This window comes from Cebus imitator, unplaced genomic scaffold, assembly GCF_001604975.1.
Source record: "Cebus imitator isolate Cc_AM_T3 unplaced genomic scaffold, Cebus_imitator-1.0 Scaffold411, whole genome shotgun sequence".
In the NCBI taxonomy this organism is placed as follows: Eukaryota; Metazoa; Chordata; class Mammalia; order Primates; family Cebidae; genus Cebus; species Cebus imitator.
In genome coordinates, this window is record NW_016107726.1 from 1,401,942 (window position 1) to 1,424,222 (window position 22,281).

Sequence of the window (22,281 nt, forward strand, 5' to 3'; positions counted from 1 at the left end):
TAATTGTTCATGTAGGCTTTTCTTATTCACTACTGAAATGTTAACAGAAGAATAGAGTAATGGATTCTATCTTGTCTTTAATCATGAATTCTCTTATCGATTTATTATTTATACCCCAACTACTTCCCAAAAGAATTTTTGACAGCTCATAATAAAAGATCCAAATGTTAGAGGAGCAATAAAATAAAGAAATATTATTAATCTTGGTGATAATAAAGAGGGTACAACAGTTATTTCTCGAAACAAAAATTAAGAATGGGCACTGCAGTTTTGCAGAAAAATGAACTATCAGCCTCTTGATGCTGATAAAAAAAAGAAATACGCTGTGTAACATAGGCACCATTATTTAATGAAAGGAATCTCTGAAGGCTAAAAGGCCGTTGGAATCGAGAGGACATTATTTGACAATTTGCAAATAGGAGAACCAATATTCGGGAATATTTTTCTCTATTTCTCCTGTTATCAGGAGAGTATTGTTTAGAAAGAATGTTTCAACTTCTAGAACTTGGGCATATTGTGAGGTGAATAGCAGTGGATGCGTCTGTGATAATTTGGCGCAGAAAATAAAATGCATTGATGTGAGAATTCATGAAGTCAGGAAAATGTCCTAAAAAACCTAAAGGCCATCACATTCACTCCTTATATTATTCGGGCAAAACTTTATCTGACCTTTTCCAAATATAGCAAATCAACTCTGTTTACAGGGATGTTACCAAAAGGAGGAAGATAATAAGCTTAAATGAATCGATGTATTATTTTAGCCTTACGGAGTATTCTTTTACAGGCAGCTGCTATATAAAACGCTATAGAAAATGATTATGGTAAACATCCATCTTTTTGTTAATAACTAGCAGTTTTTAGATACCTGACTCTCTAAGAATTTAAGATTTGAGACTTAAAACTAAGCTCATGCCATTAAATATCAACCTGTGGCACTAAGTTTGAATCATCTCATAAAGTCCACTGAGAGTTTTCAAATATTGACAATTTAACTTTTCCAAAGCTAAAGAACAAGAATAGTTTTCTAAAATAGTGAAAGGCCAGCAGATAGCATTTCTGGATAATGAGAGGATATACTGTTCTGTTAAAGTGTCCTGCATATAATACAAGCTCAATAAAATTTAAGTAGTAATTATAAGGTAGCTATAAATTTTTTAAATCAATTTCTTAAAGTAAACATAAAACACGATTTTTCATTACTTTAACCTGCATTATTGAGCTGTAAGAAACATAGTTATTACAAACCCCCTATATTTGGAAGAGCAGCATACTTTTAGTGCCCAGAGAAGATTCAAGAGCTCAAGCGGGAAACTGAGGCAAGGTGGATAGAATTTTTGATAAGTTCCTTTTGATCTTACACTATAAAATTAAAATATAAAAATAATCACAAATATTTGCATTTGTTAACTGTGAAACATCAGGAATTTGTGGAGAAAATCGATGCAACAGACAACAAAATATGTAGTGACAAACATGCAGAACCATTTTTCTCTCAAAATCAGCAGATTAGAAATGTCATTTTTGATCATGGGTCTTCTGTTCTATGCAAAATTGACACCTGAATTACCGTTTGAAAGGATAAACATGTCAGCAATCAGCGGTTAATACTTAAAGCAATTGGAAAAATATCTGGAGTGGAGAAAGCAAAATAATTGTGTAGCACTACTGAAACTTGTATTTCCTCTTCCTTCATTCATTAAAATGTACTCACATAAATATGTTCCACCCTCATTTAAAAATATTCCTATTTTCCTCTTGCTGCATAGAATGCTCTTAAGGATGCAAGTGAAACTTTAAATTCTAAAATGCACTAAGCATAAAATTTTGGCATGCAATATTCATTTTAAGAGTTCAGTTCAGTCCTCTGAAGGGTACACATAAACTTAAATGATTCGGAAGTCTTACTCTAGAATTATCTTAATCAATTTATCAAATTTTATGCCATATGTTTCCTTCCTCTTCTGTTACACAGCCTAAGAGTATTTTACTCTTATTACAGGTTGTGAAAATAAAAACGGGAAAAATTGTTTTGTTTTAGAATTTTTTTTTTGAGATGGAGTTTCAACTTACCCAGGCTGGAGTGCAATGGTGCAATCTTGGCACACCGCAGCCTCTGCCTCCTGGGTTCAAGGGACTCTCATGCCTCAGCCTCCTGAGTAGCTGGGGTTACAGTCATAAGCCACCATGCCTGGCTAATTTTTATTTATTTATTTATTTATTTTGTATTTTTAGTAGAGACGAGGTTTCTCCACATTGGTCAGGCTGGTCTTGAACTCCCAACCTCAGGTGATCCACCTGCCTCCTCAGCCTCCCAAAGTGCTGGGATTACAGGTGTGAGACACCACGCCCGGCCCTGTTTTAAAATTCTTTCTACGTATCCCTCCCGTTCATTCTGAATAGCACATAGTTTGGGGCTGGCAGAAGCCTCTCTAACTAGAACATTTGTTAACCTAGCCTAGACAGCAGCCAATGCTGAATCAGAGGGATAGCCAACAGCTTGCCTATCACCGAGACAAAAAAAAGATGATCATTTTTGGAATGCCTCTCTCTTACATTCACCTCTTGTCCCCACTCTCCCTGCCTCATATTCAGAGGCTGGAACGACTGACAGGACAACCTGAGAGTCCCTCTCCAGGTCTCATGTGTCAGTGGGCATCTCGGATGGCAATTGCTTTCCAGCCTTATCCTGAATCAATGGAGATGGTGTAAATTGAACTTTGATAATAGAGTGCACTCCAAACATAAATCGTTTCCAATTTCCTCTCCTAATCTTCTCTGGGCAGGCTTCCCTGGCCCTCATATTGAGGGTCCATGTGCTTCCTCTGGGCTTGCTCTCATGGACAACTTAGCTCTCTCATTCTATGGTTTGACTGTGTGTGTTCCTTGCCAGACAGTGGAAATCTCAAGGGAAACACAATGTCTTATCCATCCTTGCAACTTTCATATCTCTTTCAGTTCCTGGTACATAGTAGGTACCCAGTAAATATTTGCTTGAGTTTTTGTGGATTTATTTCAGTCAAATTATGTTTTTAATCAGTACTCTGAGTAACAATTCTGGGGCATCTACTCTATATAAGACCCTCCACCAGACACTGGTGATACAAAGACAGTTGAGACAGATCCCTAGGTCTTGAGACATTACAATTCAGAAGGACATATTGATGATGCACTAGTAAACACAAAGCAAATTTCTAAGGGAGCAACGAAAAGAGACAACTTCACAGAGGAAGTGACACTTGAGCTGGGGCTTGATGAATGAGAATTATGTCAAGCAACAGAAGAGGAAGAAGCACGTTCTGTTACATCTAGATTTCAACTGACATTACGTTGCCTTTCTGTCTTACTCCAGAAGAACCTCTGTTCCTTTGTAAATTATTATGAGTATCTAAAAGATGGGTGAAGGCTGCAGAGGGGAAAAGTAAAGCAGGACCCAGGTATAATTTCCTTCATTGCCCCTTGCTTTCTTTACAGTGCAATTATAAATGTGAAAAAACAACGAGATGTAATGCAATGAGCAAATATAGTATGGCAATGATACAGTCTTGTGTCACCTAACGACAGGAATACGTTCTGAGAGATGCACTATTAGGTGATTTCATTGTTGTACAAACATCACAGAGTGTTCGTACACAAACCTAGATGGTACAGCCTGTTACACACCTCGTTTGTATGTTATAGCCTGTTGCTCCTAGGCTACAAACCTGTACATCATGTTACTGTACTGAATACTGTAGGCAACTGTAACACAAAGATAAGTGTGTACCTAAACATAGAAAAGGTACAGTAGAAATATGATATCATAATCTTATGAGTCCACTATCATATATGTGGTTCATCATTAACTGAAATATTATGCAGCATATAACCACACTTAAAATATCGTGTCATCAAAATAATGAACACATGAAAAGTTGTCTAAGTAAACCTACAGAATAAACTTTGAATTCCACAGATTTTATGCAGTAATGTCTCTTAGATTAGTGGTTAAAAATGATAAATGTGGAATTTTAAACTACAAATTTGGAAATGATCAAAAATTTTAAATATATGACAACAAAATAGTTTAAATCTAGAGCGAATTCAAGTTAGGGGTTTTTTTTTGGAGGCAGAGAAGTGATTTTTAGAAAATAATTTCAATTTCATTAGTTGATCTGATTGCTTTGTATATCATATATGTTTGTCATTAAAATTAATGAAATGACTAGATAGTCCATATTTCAATCTTCTTTCCTGGGAAATCTTAAGAGAAACAGATTGTCTGACTTTTTCGGACCAGGGAATCCACATTTTTAAGAAAAAGTAGATTATTTCATAGCTTACACAGGTGGGATTTCAGTAGGCAAAAGCATACATCCACATTTAAGCTGAAGTTTTAAGAAACTCGCCCTCCCTGCCAACTCCAATCTCTACATTTATATGCCATACAGAAAACAATTGCACACATACAAGAGAGAAAGAACAATAATATAATTAGGAGTCATGGTTATCTCTGTTTAAAGATACCAACATTTTCAGCCGTTAGGCAAGTGGCTTCATTTTATTAAATACATGCTCCCAAGTCTAACATAATCTTAGGGCATTTTTGCAAGCTGTGGACATGCCAGGTGCATGGACTGCCAGCAGCACATTTAAAGTATAATGTGTTGTTTGTATTTATCTGGTTGCAAACAGTTAAACACTACACTGACCAAATTGGGTGGAACAAACATCTTCTATTAACACACATTTAACAAGATTTAAAATATTCATAGGAAATGTGCATTATTATTATTTGGCATCAGCATGCCAGATTTTTAAAAATGCATGGAACTGGATATTGGTGGCACACTGGTGTAAGTGACAAATTATTTGAAAAAAATCTATTAAAATTCTTCTCATCCTGTTTCTCTGTCCATGATAACTTCTCTGCACCCACTCATTTGCTTCTCTGGCTGTAGCTCACTGTCTGCCTAGGTTTCTCTTGGTGGTTTCACCAGTGTCACAGGCTTGAAAATCACTGTCTTGAAAGATCACACTAAAAATATTGCCACTGGTGACCCATTTCGGCACTGGGAAGTTTTGAGGCTGTGGCTGATACAGAAAGGTGCCTGTTAATGGTATGAAATTTAAATGTGGGCATGAGGTGACTTCTCTGTTTCATTGTATAAGACAATATGTGAAATTTCTACATTGAATATTGCACTTTGGGCTGGGTGTGATGGCTCATGCCTGTAATCCTAGCACTTTGGGAGGCTGAGAGGGGCGGATCATCTGAGGTCAGGAGCTCGAGACCAGTCTGGCCAACATGGTGAAACCCCATCGCTACTAAAAATATAAAAAATTTAGCTGGCCATGGTGGTGGGTGCCTATAATCCCAGCTACTTGGGAGACTGAGGCAGGAGAATTGCTTAAACCCAGGAGAAGAGCATGCAGTGAGCCAACAGTGGCACTGCACTCCAGCCTGGGTGACAGAGTGAGACTCCCTTTCCAAAAAAAAAAAAAAAAAAAAAAAAAAAGAGAAAGAAAAGAAAATTGCACTTTGGTGGGAGTGAGGTGATGGTCAGGATCAGGTATGAAGTGTGATTCTGGCATGGAACAGTCAGCATGGATGGTTTTATAAGCAACGCTTTGTAGCCTTGACAGAAAAACTGCTTGTGCCCAATGCCAATCACTCAGTCTTTGTCAACTTAATTGCACATCCTTTCACAGATGGCATCCATCTCTACTGACATCCAAAATATACAATACCCTGTCACCATGTCTCAGGGGTGAGTATTCACTGCTAACATAATCTGCAGGCACACATGGCCTCCTTCTAGTTCTTTGCTAAGTATGCGACTTCACAGTGTACCCACAAAGCAGAGGAAGGGTTAATTCATTTCAGGGAATGGATTTAAACAAAACTGATGGTTATGAGTTGATACCTGCTATTTATCTAAGTGTTACTAATTCTTACTTAAGGAAAATGAAAGATTAATACCACTTATTTCAAACTCAAGCTGTAAATATCACAACAATGGTAGGGTCTCTGCATATGAAAATTCTAACCATGTATGGTCTATAAGACTTGTTTTGTAGTAAAAAGAGACCAAAGGTAAGTTTGCTCAACAAAGGATACTATGCTAATTGGTATTTTATAATATTTTGGACTTTGCTTATTTATGTGCTACGTCCCTGCCTATATATAGCAGGTCGTGGCCCTCATTCAATAAGAATTGTGGGCAGATTACCACTGAGGAAATTTGAGTGTTGCCCTTTCTCTAGGGGAACAGAAAATGCTGTACCAAAAAAAAAGAAAATGCTTTCTCCTTTCTTCCAAGCATTCTTCCTGGCATTCTATTGAGCCTGAATAATTATTTTTGGTTAATCTTTATTTAGTGCCATTAAGCATGATGCTATATATAAGGGGATTACAAATCTATCTTCAGCTGTTTTAAATGTTTCTTAAAAAATCTATTTTAAGTGTGAATTCCTCAGTCCATAAATCTGAATACAACTGGTGACCATGGCATCCAGATTCTCCAGAGTGCATGCAATGTTCCTCCTCAAAGGTGGTGCATTAATGCTTTCTGGACTTTGGTTGCCGTTTATTGGACTGTGCTGATAATTTACTAAATGATACCCCTGAGAACAAAAATGCTGAGTGTGCCCTTGCAAAGTACCTAACTTGCTCCCAGGGAGTAATTATGAATTGGAAGAAATGGATTAAGTATTAAACATTATAGCTTATAATGGTGGGTGTTTTTTTTTTTTTTTTTAAAAATAAAGTCAACTTTAAACAAGATAGATTGTACTGATTCTGTCTCATTTGATGTATTATCCTCACGAAAATAATACAATTGAAGGTATTATAGAAATAAAAATATACATTTAAATAAACTATTGATATTATTGCAAATACCATATCTTTGTGTTAATATCTAGGCTTTTGAAAGTCATTTATGTTCTCACTGGATATAGAGCCAGCATGGCAATGGGCCAACAGAGAACATCTCCTAAGATGGCTGTGATTAAAAGACTTGACAAGATTAACTCAAAAACCTAATTGTTCAAAGATACAATGTCCTTATTCACTCTGTGTAGCTTGATTTAATTTCTAACTTTTCTTCAAAAACCCCTATACTTTCATATGTATGCCTTTATAGAGGTAATTTGCATAAAACTAAATGTTATAGTCATGTATTTGTTCCCAAATACAATCTAGCAAATATATTCAAGAATAACTGTTTAGTGAAAAACTAGAAAATTATCTTTATTGGTTGAATAAGGGAATCTCAATCCACCCTTTATAGTACACTATTATCAGATTATACCTCCCTATGCTGGGGGCTGTCTTTGGGGTATGGGTAAAAGCAGGAAAATGAAACCTGTTTCCAGGAACGAGTATATGTAAGCAGCCTCATTAATAAGGTCCATATTTCATTTTCTTCTGCCTGCTAGAATTCCTCCGAAAGAGAGAACATTCAGTCATAGGGCAGAAGATGACAACCTTTCTCTTTCAGGGCACTGAGGTGTACCCTGAAGGATAGAATGGGGCCATATCATAATTTATAGTGAATTACTTTGTCCTGTCTGTAGACCTAACCCTCCAGCCCCCCAAGACCACATTACTTTTTTTTTCGGGAGAGACTGATCGCCTTTACCCCCTCTCCTGCCCTAGAAAAGATTATTGTCACTAAACGACAAGTAAATAGGGGAGGCTCATCTCTTTGCTTTGGAAAATATTGAAGACATTTTAAACTCCCTAATGTAGAAGACATTTGGCTGTGTATTGTTCAGACCACTTACTGTCCTCTGCAGTCATGAATGGAATCCAAGAACTATGTGCACTGCCAAATCCATTGGAGGCAACCAACCGAAACGTATACTCTGTGTACGGTTGGAGATCTCTCACTTCATAGCTTAACGATGCAGAAGGATTGGAAAATAACCTATATGGGAAAGAAATGTGAATTAGGAAGTTTTAGACATTCAAAGAAATACAAGGAAGTAAATTTTTTACTACAAAAAAAATTTTAGAGAATGTCAACATACATTTAAGTACTGTAATTTTCTGCCATCAAATGAGATCGCTTTTAAAATAAGTGGCCGTTTGGTTGAGAGTTTGTAATCTTGTGTTTATACGCAATGTAAATCCTAGCAGTGTTGAGACTGCCATGTGGAATTGTAGAATAGGTATTATAATTTGTTAGCAACAGTTCAGACATCATTTTGTTAGTTTCATTGCTTTATGAAACACAAGTGCTCATGAAAAGTTTCAGTGGGAATAAATCTTACTTTAAATGCTACATAAATAATAGATATTTCTGAAAAGCAAATAATTATCCTCTAAGTTGTTTGCCTGTTTTTTGTTTTTTTGCACTTTCAAAAGGTGATGGATGCAGCAAACTACCATAGCATGTGCATACCTATGTAACAAACCTGCATGTTCTTCACATGTACCCCAGAACTTAAAGTCTAATAATAAAATAAATAAAATAAAAAATAAAAGGTAACTATATTTTTTGCAAATGAGAACCGACCTACTCTTCAAAAATGTTATGTCTATATTGTATAACCCATCTGATAGATAGGATGGATGAAGTAGAATGCTCACTCTAGAAATCCGTGGGTGGAGTCGCCAGGCCTCATCTGGAGTTGGTATCTGGGAGAGCCAGGAGCGTTATTACGAGCTGGTGTAGACCAGACAACCTGAAGACTGGTTGGAGTGGCAGATGAAAGCCTGGGAGGCAGCACGCCATCTGGAGCTGTCGAAAAACACAGATGAATTAGAGCAGAGAAAACTGTGGAGAACATATGCTGGATGGAATCGAAATGCTCCATATACTGGAAAAACTGTTCCTCAGGATCAACAACAATGTTAAACATGGTCCATTTAATTTAACATTTTCATTCCTGAACTCCTGTACTTCCTTATTGTTCATTTCAACACAATTACATTAGTACTTCAGTCTTAAAAGCCCGCCCCCAAACAGCAAAACAAATGAATATGCTGCACATTCCCACCTGTACTTCTGTTTGTCTAACTGAAAACATGGAGGGAATTTAGTGAAGCAAATAGTAAAGTACCTTTTAAATTTAACTCTTTGTTCAACAGACCAAGCAATTGAACACCAAAGCAGTCCAGATCTCATATTCTTCCCATTTATATCACCCATTGCTGCCTTAATCACGCTACTACATATGAACACAATGGCTTTGTTTTTGTTTTTTCTTTTGGAGGATGGGAAGTTTGCTAAAATTGTATTTTTCTGGAATGATAAATAAACATGAGTGGCTGAATATAGCATATTCCAGTCTTAATGCTTACCCATGAAAATGTAAAAAAGTAAACACTTTTCCCTGTGTGTTTTATACGGTTACTCCTTCTCACAGTTATCCTTCCTCCTGCCCTTATTCAATTTTGCAGGTTGAAGCATGCACACCAGTTTTTCTAGTCTAGTTAAATCTCCAACAGATCTGTTCTGATTTCAACATACCTGCTTGGTACAACCTACCAGGAAAATCTACTTGAATGGTTCTAGAAGGCCTAACAGGAATGTGTAAAACTAAAGCCTATTCTACTAAAAAAATTGATGACTCTGGTTATTTAATTTTTCCAACAGGTATATTTCAAATTTGTTCTAAATCACATCAGTTTGCTCCAAAGCTATTCAGAAACTTGAAAGTAAATTAAGCACAACTCTGTGCCTGTAGGAAAATGGCCAAATGACTCTGAACCTATTATTTTCTAATCTTTAAAATAGGTATAATACTTTCCTTTATAGAATTGTTGTGAAGTTCAGAAAGCATATAAATAAAGTACCGGATTTTAGGCCCTGGTAATTGTTAGTTGTTAACTATTACTACTATTATTACATTGGACTGTCCTGAACTTTCTTTAGCATAATTTCATTGCTAGTATGACATAATTTGTTGGGAACATTCTGATTATTCTAGTATAGGTTCCTAATGACCACGGATTACCAGAGGCCATTGGTGAAGAAGGAGAAGTAATCAAAATAATGAGAACAAATGAAATATCAGGGTCCATTTTCACTTTATTTTATACATAATCTTGTACAGAGTGTCAATTTTGTGTACTCTCCAATTCAGAAGAACCTGCCTGTGAACAATGAGGCTAATGAATGGGCAGTGATGAGAATAGAATAATTAGATTACATGCTTCAACAATCTGTTGTAATGAGTTTGAGCTCATTAATAATTCCTTCATTTGTTCAATAAACATTTATTGAGGCTCCACTCTGTGCTAAGCAGTACTCTTCATGTGGAAGGAGAACAGCACTGAATAAAATAGACACTACCCCTGCCCCTAGGTAGCTTACATTCAAGTGGAGGGAGCAGGTATTAAACAAGTGAATACTGTGTATACAATAATACCAGGTGGCTATAAGTGCTTTCCAGAAAAATGAAGCAGGGTAAGGAAAGAGAAGGTGAAAATAATTGTGCAGTTTTAGTTACAGGTAACCACTTGAATTAGATGGGAAGATTATAAGAAGAAAATGCAATTCAGAAATATTTGAACAGATACTCCACTGATATGAGGGAGGTAGCCAACCAAATGTCTGGAGGAAGAGCAATCCAGCCAGAGACAGCAGTACATTCAAAGCCAGTAAGGAGGAAAACATTCTGGTTGTGTATAAGGAACAGTAAGAAGGTCAGTGTGGCTAACTCGGACGTAAGAGGAGAGGGAAATAAAAAGTCTTCAGTAAATGATATGAAATAATTCTTTCAATTAGTAAAAGTGTGGCATGGCTAGAAAGTGCAATAAGATTGCTGTCCAGGGCCAACTACCCACTTCTTAACTTCACATTTTTGGTTCAAAGGCCATTCACTGCTAAAGGCTTAATAACTGATGTTTTATCTATGAACACAAGTAGTTTTAAACAATCATGATTTCTTATTTGATATATATTCTTTAATTTATTTATAATAAGTGCACAGATAGAAAAAAGTGCACTGTAAAAACAGGCAAAAAGTAAAGTGGAAATTGCATACAATGTATAACATATAAAATCGTGTCTCTCATTTGATTATTTTTCTCTAATTTTCCTACATCAAGGAGAATAATGTAATTGAAAATCCAAATTCTGAATTTCAAGTCATTAACCCTGAAAAAATTAGTTTTTAATATGCACACAAAAAATCCCTTATGTGTTAAAAACTACATTACCTTTCTATTAAGAAAGCAGGAAGAAATGCCCCAAAGTAGGCTTCATAATGATAATAAAGTGTCACGAATTCTCTTCTGAGTAATAACAAAACAATATGCTCCATTAAATTGGTACACTTTGAATATATTAAATTGCAAAATATTTCCAAACAGAATGGTCACCTTAAATTATTTATATATGACGACTCATTCTGTATGCTTCCAGTAACACTGCATTCTGGAAACCTTCCTTTCCCCTCTGTTTAACCCCTTTTATCCTAGATTTAATCCTCAGAGGCTCCTTAGCACCAAAGCAATAACTGGGAGCCAGCCATAATTCCACTGCTGGTTTCTTAACAGAAGAACCCTGTATCCATCAGCTTGATATATTGTCTCCAAGATGCTATGCTGCTCAAAAAGCTTTTCTCAAGTTTAATATGACCCTCACGGGGCAAACACTCCAAGACAACCTCCTGAATCAACGCATCTTGTCCAGTAAATACTAATTCTACATAGCAAATGGATAAAACAGCTACCCCAATCTATAAATTCAAAGGAAGTGGGTTTTTAATAAAATTTCCAATTTGACATGCTTCAGAAGACAAAATTCATACAAAACATTAAGCAATAAATTAAATCACAGATTAGAAAAATCAACATGGTATAATCTTTAAAATGTATAATTCTATTAAGCTTTAAAATGATTGGACTCTTCTCTGCCTAAAAAACAAAAGAAAACAAAAAACCAAATAGACAAATATTTACACATGTCCTAAACTCCTCTAAGAAAACAAATCAAAACAAAAAACAAATAGAAAATGACTTATTTACACATGCACATGTCCTAAACCTTTGCTCCCTACAGATTTATCAGACTCTGGGGGTGAGCTCTCAAACACAAAAACAGAGGCTTTACAAATGTAGTTGGTGACTACTAAGTCTGTGGGGACAAGAAGCAGAACGTTTTAGGGAGAACATGAAATCACTGTGCTTTCCATATGCACTGAAATGTTTCTCAGGGCGTCCTACCAACATGTTACTTTTGGCGGGGGTGTGTGTGTGTGGGGGGGGGTTTGCCTGTGTGTGTGCATTTCAAAATGGTGAAATAAAATGCTGTGTTAAAATATCAAATAAGCCTGTAATATTTTGTATCCAACTCAATTCTCTAATATAAGATATTGAATACCACTCTGCACAAGGCTCTTGTTAGAGGCAGGGAAAGGGCAGAATAGGTAGGAGGAGGAATAAAATAATCTACTCTATGTTTAACAGATAAGCCCTGACTCAAATAACTATACCACCAAAAAAGAATGCTCAGCACAAAAGAGGTATAAATGCTACGGGGGACTTGGAAGTTAGAAACTCACTTCCAGGGGTGCACTGGGCCTTGTCTTTCAGAGATTCCTGGCTTGCAGAGGCCCTGCCTTGGGGACACTATCAGATTGTTCATCCAGGTTAATGATGTTCTCAGCTTCATTCCAGGGCCTATGGCTCCCACCAACTCTTCCTGTGCTCATTCCATTTAGATGTGATGCTTCTTGCTGGACTCACTAGGAATCTGACAATCTGACTCTAGCCTTCCCCACATTACCCCCTCACTTCAGGGATTACATTTTTGGTATTCTCATTTAGATTTTTCTCTTAATATTGGAGAAACGGTGGCCTTTTACCTATATGCATCCTTGCTGCATCACTGAACAGCCTGGCACATATTCAAAATCCTTGGATTACACATTTCTTCATCATTTTCCGCAATAGGTACATATGAGCAAGGGTTTTAAATCCTAGTTTCCAGAATGGAAAATTAAAGTTCAGATGCATATACTGAGTCATTGAGTCATGAACAAATTGAAAACAGAAGGCAAGACTCGATTTCCAGTCACTAAACCATATGTCATTTTAAAAGATATTAATTATGAGGAATATGCAGATGTGCTAACAAATGGACAGTCAACCTTGAACACAAGGATGCACAAACAGAGCAGCATTAAATAGTAACAAGTAGGTTAAAATAGATTTCATGTTCACCAAACAGTCTCTCATCAGAGCGAACTTTTTGAAAGCATACTATGTACAAGGTTATTTAACATAATTATTTCTAATTCTCAGAGTCACACTCCAAAATTGCAGTGTTGTCTCTTTGTAGGATAGACGAAGAAGGTGAGGCTCAGAGAGAAGTTAAATATTTTATTTCAAAACGCAAAACTGATAACTGGCACACTGAGGATTCTAACAAGGGATGTTTAAGTTCAAAGGCAGTGTGCTCTTAATTTTACACCATAAATAGACTGCTATACTAAGTGATTTATAACATAGAATAACTATTCAATATATTAAATCAATATAAAAGCAAACTGTTTACAATATTAAATAAATAAGTTTCAATAAATGTTGGATGTATTTTCTGTCCAGGTCATATTCTTAAACAGTACCTCCCCGGCCTTATTTCTTTATCACGGCAGGGACTCCCATCATTCCACAAGGTACCACATGTAGAACTACTAGTGTGGATTTGCCACATCTCCAGAATTAGTCAACATCCACAGAAATTCCATGAAATGTAAAATAGAGATATCTTCATGTTAGTAAGAGGAAAAAGCGTATTTTAAAAACTTTGTTTTCATAGGTATGTCATGGATCTGATATTTGTCCATAGAATATTTACAAATAAAACAATAGAATCTTAAAATCAGAAGGCAGAAGGCTTAAAAGGCACAAACTTTACCCTCTCACCAAATAAGGAATTCTGGTCTAGAACATCCCAGAGAGGTGACCTGCAGGCCTCTGCTTGTTTCTAACCAGTGATAGGAAAATAGTGGCTTTGCGAGCCGTCCCATCATATGATTGAATAGTCTTTATCATTGGAAAGCTCTTTCTTGTGTAGGGCAAAATATTGTAACAGTTCCACAAAACATAGGGCAAATACAACTTTTGTTTACACTGAGATCTTCTGAGTGAAATGGGGCACTCTACGTAATTGATAGGAGTGAACGCTGCAGCAGGCATAAGCTGGGACTATCTTTGGTAAGAGGTGCATGCGGTTGGTCATGCTAACAACACTGAACTCCTTAGGACCTTACCTGTAATCCCTGAGAACAAGCCTCCACTACCATTCATGGGCTAGAACTTCAGGTATTTTTAAGCATTTGTCCTCCTCGCCACTAAATTTCCCCATTTCAGGTTACACATCTCTATCCTCTCCAACTAGTTTCCATAGACTATGTTTTCTCAACAGTTTTCTAGCCTTGTTAACTGATTTGGATGTGTAACAGTTTGAGAGTGTCTTCTTAACACTCCTTGTGCATTCTGATCACAGCCCAACACAGGAAGACACTGACTTTCCTTTCTTCAAGGAAACAGAAACTTCCTGAGTACCTCAATTTTGACCTGCTTAATATTGGAGTTCATCAGGTTCATTCATATTGGCTATGGGGCTGACTCAAAATGATCATGTAGATAGCTAAAAAGACCAGATCAATTATTTTCTAATGTATACATAGTCTTAAAGGACTATTAAAGCAGCAAAGTGATGAAAGAGACACCATAATGACCAACACGGTGCTTTGTCTATGGAAGATCCTATTAAAAACTGGATGAATGGATGGATGAATCAATGGATGGAAACATGGATGAGTTGATGGGAGAAAGATCTGCAGGAAAAACTATTTCCCTCATGAATCGAGCAATTGTTAGGATCTAGAACATATTTTCTATTTACAAACAAATTACAAATAATTGTGAAAAGTATTTTTCAACATAAATAAGATTAACTGCATATTATCAAATTAAATCTGAAATACAAATTTAGAGCATATTCATTTTATCATTCATTTCTCTCGATGTTCTTACTGCACAGATATAAAAACAGGTTAGAAAAGCCTAAGCAACATGTCTCGGTGGCTAGGAGATAGAAACCTACAGTTTCATACATGTCATTTTTGTTTTCAAGACCATAGCTCACCGCTCAAAACCCTGTTGAATTTTAAATTTAAGTCTAATTATTGCTTTGTCCCATGATAAACCAAGGTAATGATAACATAAACCATTTGAGAGCAGATATGCTTTTTCTTTATCTTTGTAAACTTTAGAGCACTTAAATTTTGAGAGTTTAGTATTTCTCCTTAAACACATGTTAAACAAATGCTAAAATTTAGTTCTTGGAGAACTAAACAGAACTCTTCTAAAAGTACTATCTGTATTTTCCTAACTACAAATATGTTTATGATATAAACTCTAAAGATTACAAAACAAATAAGGAAAACAATCATCCATAATTACACTAAGCAAAGATAGCCACTGTTATTATAGACAATCTTTCCCATCTTTTTTCTATACAAATGCTGCACATAATTAAGAAAAACATAAAGATGAATACTTACATATTATTTAGTAAACCTTATTTGCTTTACAATATACGCCAGTAAGTATTTTTGTTAGCATCACTTTTCAAATAATTGCATGTACTATTTTTATAGATGTGAAACATTCACTTAACAAAGCCGACATTGATGGATACAGAATGATACTATTTGGTGAATGACATTGTTTAAGCATCTTTAGGGATATATTTTTAGAGTTACTGGATGAACATGGATGAATGCTCTATTTCAGATATTAGTTGACTAATTGTTTTCCAGAAAGTTGAATTTATACTACCATCACTAAGGTATGAGTGCTCCATTTCCCAGTATCCTTACCAAAATAAGTATTTTATATAATGCCCATAGACACACACACACACACACACACACACACACACACACACAATACATATATACTAATGCAATTGTACCATCAAATATATATCTACACGTTATATAACATGTATATATTATAATTACATATGACTGGTATAAAGGATGTGCGTGTGTGTGTGTGTGTATATATATATATATATATATATACACACACATATTATAATTCATTCAGTCAACAGCTATTTAAAAGTCATCTATTATATGCCTAGCACTATTCTATAACCTGGGGATATAGTAATGAACAAATTAAAATGGGTTTTATTAAGGGGGTAAGATGAAAGACAAAAAAAGTTAGAGGCAAACTATAGAGACGATAAAGTGAGGTCAGCGGTTGCTAGAGGTTAGGGGAGGGATATATGAATAGACGGAACACAGAGGCTTTTCAGGGCAGTGAAACTACTTTGTATGACACTATAATGGTGGGTACATGTCATTATATATTAGCCTAAAGCCACAGTATGTACGACACCAAGAGTGAACCTTAGTGTGTACTATGGACTTTGGGTGATAAAAACATGTCAGTGTAGGTCTGCTCTGTCGAAGAGGCTGATAATGGGGAAGGGTACACATGTGTAAAGGCAAGGGTATTTGGGAACTTTGCACCTTCTGCCCAATGTTGCTGTGAATCTAAAACTGCTCTTAAAAACAGGATGTGGAGAAATAGGAACACTTTTACACTGTTGGTGGGAGTACAAATTAGTTCAACCATTGTGGAAGACAGTATGGCGATTCCTCAAGGACCTAGAAATAGAAATTCCATTAGATCCAGCAATCCCATTACTGGGTATATATCCAAAGGATTATAAATCGTTCTATTATAAAGATACATGCACAGGTATGTTCACTGCAGCACTGTTTACAATAGCAAAGACCTGGAACCAACCCCAATGTCCATCAATGATAGATTGGACAAGGATAATGTGGCACATATACACCATGGAATACTATGTAGCCATTAAAAATGATGAGTCTGTGTCCTTTGTAGGGACATGGATGAATCTGGAAACCATCATTCTCAGCAAACTGACACAAGAACAGAAAATCAAACACCGCATATTCTCACTCACAGGCAGGTGTTGAACAATGAGAACACGTGGACATAGGAAGGGGAGCATCACACGCTGGGGTCTTTGTTGGGGAACAGGGGACGGACAGTGAGGGGTAGGGAAGTTGGGGAGGGATAATATGGGGAGAAATGCCAGCTATAGGTGATAGGGGGATGAAGGCAACAAACCATATTGCCATGTAGGTATCTATGCAAAAATCCTGCATGTTCTGCAAAAGTACCCGAGAACCTAAAGTACAATTATATATATATATATAATCAAATATATATATATATATTTAAAGTATATTAACATTTGATGAGAGAGAGAGAAAAAAAGAAGCATTTCTAATATAAGGGCATTGTGAATGATGACGGAGGCAGTGGGGGCAAAGTTAGCAGGTTAGGTGCCACAGGCAGAGAAGCCCTCTCTGATAAGTTTTTATCTGAGCTGAGATTTGCAAATTGCCAGAAGCACAAATGAAGCAGACCCAAGGAAGAAGCCTGCTTGACATGAGTCTGGAAGGTATTGTGCATGGAGGATTTCCTGATGGAACAGATGTAGGATGAAGAGAATGAAAGAGGAATGCTTGACTCCTAAACTTCTGGTCTGAGCAATTAACTGAAAAATGATATCATTTTCTGAGATGGGCCTAATAGGGGAGGGACACTCGGTGGAGGAAGAAAAAAAAATTGTTGGTTCTAGATTGCCTAAGATATTTTTAGAAGGCCATTGGCTATACAGGACTGGAGTTCATGTGTTTAGGCCTGGGCATATACAAAAGGAAGGTATCAGTCTATAGATAGCAATGAAAACCAAGACTGTGATTAAAATATTTACAACATGCTTATTGGCCATTTAAGATTTCTTAGTTTCTAAAATACTTGTTCATGCATTTTTTTCAAATAAAACTTTTTTACTTTTGATAAGCTTTTTATTACATTAGAAAATTCTGAACATTTCACACTTGTCACTCTCATTTACGTTCAATTAGCACTTTTTACATTTTTAACTTAATTAGCTGATTAGCAGCTAATTAATATCTTTATTGTAAAGTCTTTATTTAGAGTTTATTTTAATTAAATCACAGAATAGGCAGTTCTGTGTATTGGTTAAGAGCCAACTCATCTAGGTTCAAATCCTGATTGTGCTACCTACTGAACAAGCACCATAACCTCTATGTGCCTCAGTGTCTTCACCAATGAGAGAAGCATTAAGATGACACATATTTCATAGAGTTTGGTTGGGAGGGTTAAATAAGTTATTGTATCAAGTGGTTACACAATGTAATATATACATAATAAAGTACACATCATAAGTACTGTATAAGTGTTTGCTATTGTTATGATCTTTAGCTTAACCCCAATGTCTGTCACATGATCTTACCATATCTATTATTCACACTATAACCACAATCACAGTTTACTCATTTATTATTTGTTAGTAACACTGATCAAGTATCCTCTTAATTATCATTGAATCATTTACGGAACCCCAAAAAACATGTTGATGGGTGATGCTGTAATGACTAGAGGGACATAGCAGTTGTAAATTTTTATTTAATGGCAAAAAGATCATAACGTTTTGGGGTCAGCATCACAAGCATTAATATCTTGTAAACAATCTAGCTCAGTTTATAACCATTTAGCGGCTCACATTGTCTGAATGATCACTTATGATCATCTTCATGCCATAGTAAAGATGGTATGCATGATAGGAATTAAATGTTTTGAGAGCCTTATATGTTCAAGGTTCATTTTAAGTTACTTGAAGATAAGCACTATACATTCAGATTTATTGTTTCTCGATGGGTGTAATCCCAGCACTTTGGGAGGCTGAGGCAGGCAGATCACTTGAGGTCAGGAGTCCAAGACCACCCTGGCCAGCATGGTGAAACACTGCCTCTACTAAAAACATAAAAAAATTAGCTGGGTGTGGTGGTGGGTGCCACCCAGCTACTCCAGGGGCAGAGGCAGGAGAATTGCTTGAACATGGGAGGTGGAAGTTTCAGAGAGCCGAGATCAGGCCATTGCACTCCAGCCTGGGCAACAAGAGCAAAATGCATTCTCAAAGGAAAAAAAACATTTGTTCAGTAATTTCCTTCCCCATCCTTCATAATTGAGATCGCTCTAGATACATTATTTGTAATAATAATATTTATGAAATCACAAAGTCTGATCCTATATTTTGTCATCACTTAAAAAATTCACAAGGTTTAGAAAAAGCATGTTCTGCTTATATCCAGAGCTTAAATTACCCAGCCATTTTAGTTTTAATCACTTGAGAAATTTTTTTTTCTTAATTTTTAAATTACTTTTTAGATTTCTGTGGTTATATAGGGAGTATATATATTTACGAGGCCCATGACATGTTTTGATACAGGCATGGAATGTGAAACAAGCACATCACGGAGAATGAGGTAGCCATCCCCTCGAGCATTTACCCTTTGAGTTACGAATAATCCAATTGCACTTTTTAAGTTATTTCAAAATATACAATTATTACTGACTATAACCACCCTACTGTGCTATCAAATAGTAGATCTTATTCATTCTTTCTATTTTTTTTAACCCATTAAGCATCCCCTCCTCTCACCAACCCTCTGTTACTCTTCTGAGCCTCCGGTAACCATCCTTCTACTCTATATCCATGAGTTCAATTGATTTGATTTTTAGATCGCACAAATAAGTGAGAACATGCAATACTTGTCTTTCTGTGCCAGGCTTATTTCACTTAATGTAATAATCTCCAGTTCCATCCAATTTATTGCGAATGACTGGATCTCATTCTTTTTTATGGCTGAATTGTACTCCATTGTGTATATGAATCACATTTTTGTTTATCCATTCATCTGCTGATGGATACTTAGGTTGCTTCCAAATCTTAGCTATTGTAAACAGTGCTATAACAAACACAGGAATGAAGATATTTCTTCAATATACTGATTTCCTTTCTTTTGGGCATATACCCAACAGCGGGACTGCTGAATCATATGGTAGCTCAATTTTTAGCTTTTTGAGGAACCTCCAAATGGTTCGCCATAGTGGTTATACTAATCTACATTCTTACCAGCAGGGTACAATGGTTCCCTTTCTCCATATCCTTGCCAGCTTTTGTTGTTGTCTGTTTTTGGACATAAGCCATTTTAATCAGGTGAGATGAAATCTCATTATAGTTTTGATTTGCATTTCTCTGATAATGACTGTTTGCCATTTGTATGTCTTTTGAGAAATGTCTCTTCAAATATTTTGCCCATTTTTTGATTGGATTATTAGATTTTTTCCTATAGAGTTGTGTGAGCTCCTTATATATTCTGGTGATTAATCCCTTGTCAAAGGGGTAGTTTGAAAATATTTTCTTCCATTCTGTGGATTGTCTTTTCACTTCGTTGATTGTATCCTTGGTGTACAGAAGATTTTTAACTTATGTGATCCCATTTGCCCATGTTTGCTTTGGTCGCCTGTGCTTGTGAGATACTGCTTGAGAAATCTTTCCCCAGACCAATGTCCTGTAAATTTTCCCCAATGTTTTCCTGTAGTAGCTTCATCGTTTGAAGTCTTAGACTTAAGTCTTAATCCATTTTGATTTTAGTTTTATATATGGTGAGAGATAGGGGTCTAGTTTTATTCTTTATTTTAAAACAATGATTTCTAAGAATTTTTGTGGGTACATAGTAGGTATATATATTTAGGAAGTACATTAGATGTTTTCATACAGAAATGCAATGTGAAATAGTCACATCATGGAGAATGGGGTATCCATCCCCTCAAGTATATCCTTTGAGTTATAAACAATTCAATGACTTTTTAAAAAACTTGATATTTTAGGTTCAGGGGTACATATGCAGGTTTGTTATATAGGTAAACTCAAGTCATGGGGGTTTGGTGTACAGATGATTTCATTACTCAGGTAATAAATCTAGTACCCATAGTTTTTTTTTTTTTTTTTTTTTTTTTTTTTTTTCTGTTCTTTTTTTTTTTTTTTTTTTTTTTTTTTTTTTTTTTTTTTTTTTTTTTTTTTCTGCTCCTCTCTGTCTTCCCATACTTCACCCTCAAGGAGACCCTGGTATCTGTTTTTCTCCTTTTTGTGTTCATGAGTTCCCATGTAGCTGCCACTTTTTGAATGCATCTCCATTTTTCTCATTTGGCCTTGCAGCTATACCATGAATGAGATGATGTGAGTATTGCATTTTGCCTACATTCTTTGTGACTGTGCTAAGTGCCAGGCTGGGATTCAAACATGAGAATTTTGATTCAAAACCTCATCCTCTTGCCTGTTTACTATGCAATCTCTAAGCTATAAAGATGTAAATATAGAAAGATTCAACATTTGTGATAAAACTGCTGTCATTTTAATATTCCCTGAAAAACTGATCTACCCATCCTCCTTGCCCGCTTGCCAGGCATTATGCCAGGTGATGAGTGCATAATGAAGAACAAACTAGCCAGAGTCACACCATTATGGGCATGAGAATATTGTCAAGAGGAGCAAGACTGGTATCCAACAAACAGAAAGCAATGTGTAGTTAAGATGTACACAAAGTGCTATGAAGGAGAACAGTGTGCTATAAGAGGAGTCATTGAAGGGGGCTGGTTTAATTTTGGTAGAAAGGAAAAAGGCTTTCTAAAGGAATGGTATTTAAGTTTGGACGTATAAAATGACTAAGATTTTGCTGAACTATTATGTGCTGGAAGCTCTATGGTGATAGATATCAAACTCACTGTTTGAGAAATTAAAAGCAGTTCAGCAAAGGTGGGAGGCACTGCTCTTCTAGGCCACATAAGGAATCTGAAATGAATACTAAGGAGATAGGAAATCACTGATTCCATCAATGTTTTAAGCAGAGAAACAATAATTGTTGTTTAGTTTGAAAATATTGAGGCATAGATGATGGTGGCTACTCTATAGTAAATGAACTGGACTGGATTCTGAAAACGAATGAATGGATTTATCATCTTATTGATAAACTTTGATTTGAGTTTGTTTCCACAGAAGTTGAGTGCAGAATGTGAAAAACAACCCAATTACTAAGTATTTCTGGCTACTTGATTTCATTACACTCACTTCTGGGAGCTCATTCTTACATGGATCAATAAAGAATCCGTCTTAATGTCATTAGAATACCAGAAAGAGATGGGGAAAACTATAGATATTTTTTATAATTTATTAACCTGCCTAATTACCAAAATATTTTTTTAAAAAACATTTAAAATAAAACACAAGAAAACAAGGCTAAATAAAGAAGGAAAAGGATCAGTTAATTGTACCATAAAACCTCCAGTAAGGTTAGCTATTATCAAGCAACATACTTTTTTTTTTCTTTTCTCTCTCTCTCTCTCTCTTTTTT

At 35.9% G+C, this 22,281-nt stretch overlaps 1 protein-coding gene across 3 annotated transcripts in view; it reads right to left on the reverse strand.

Moving 5' to 3' along the window:
- The window catches only part of USH2A (usherin), a 777,259-nt gene that overhangs the window by 269,361 nt on the left and 485,617 nt on the right, over positions 1–22,281 (reverse strand). For all 3 annotated transcript variants that reach the window (XM_037731607.1, XM_017509227.2, XM_037731606.1), the window contains exons 40-41: positions 8,576–8,726; positions 7,768–7,910 (exon numbers count right to left, since the gene is read on the reverse strand). In XM_037731607.1, the coding sequence (XP_037587535.1) occupies positions 7,768–7,910; positions 8,576–8,726 (294 nt within the window). The remainder of the gene's footprint in view (positions 1–7,767; positions 7,911–8,575; positions 8,727–22,281) is intronic.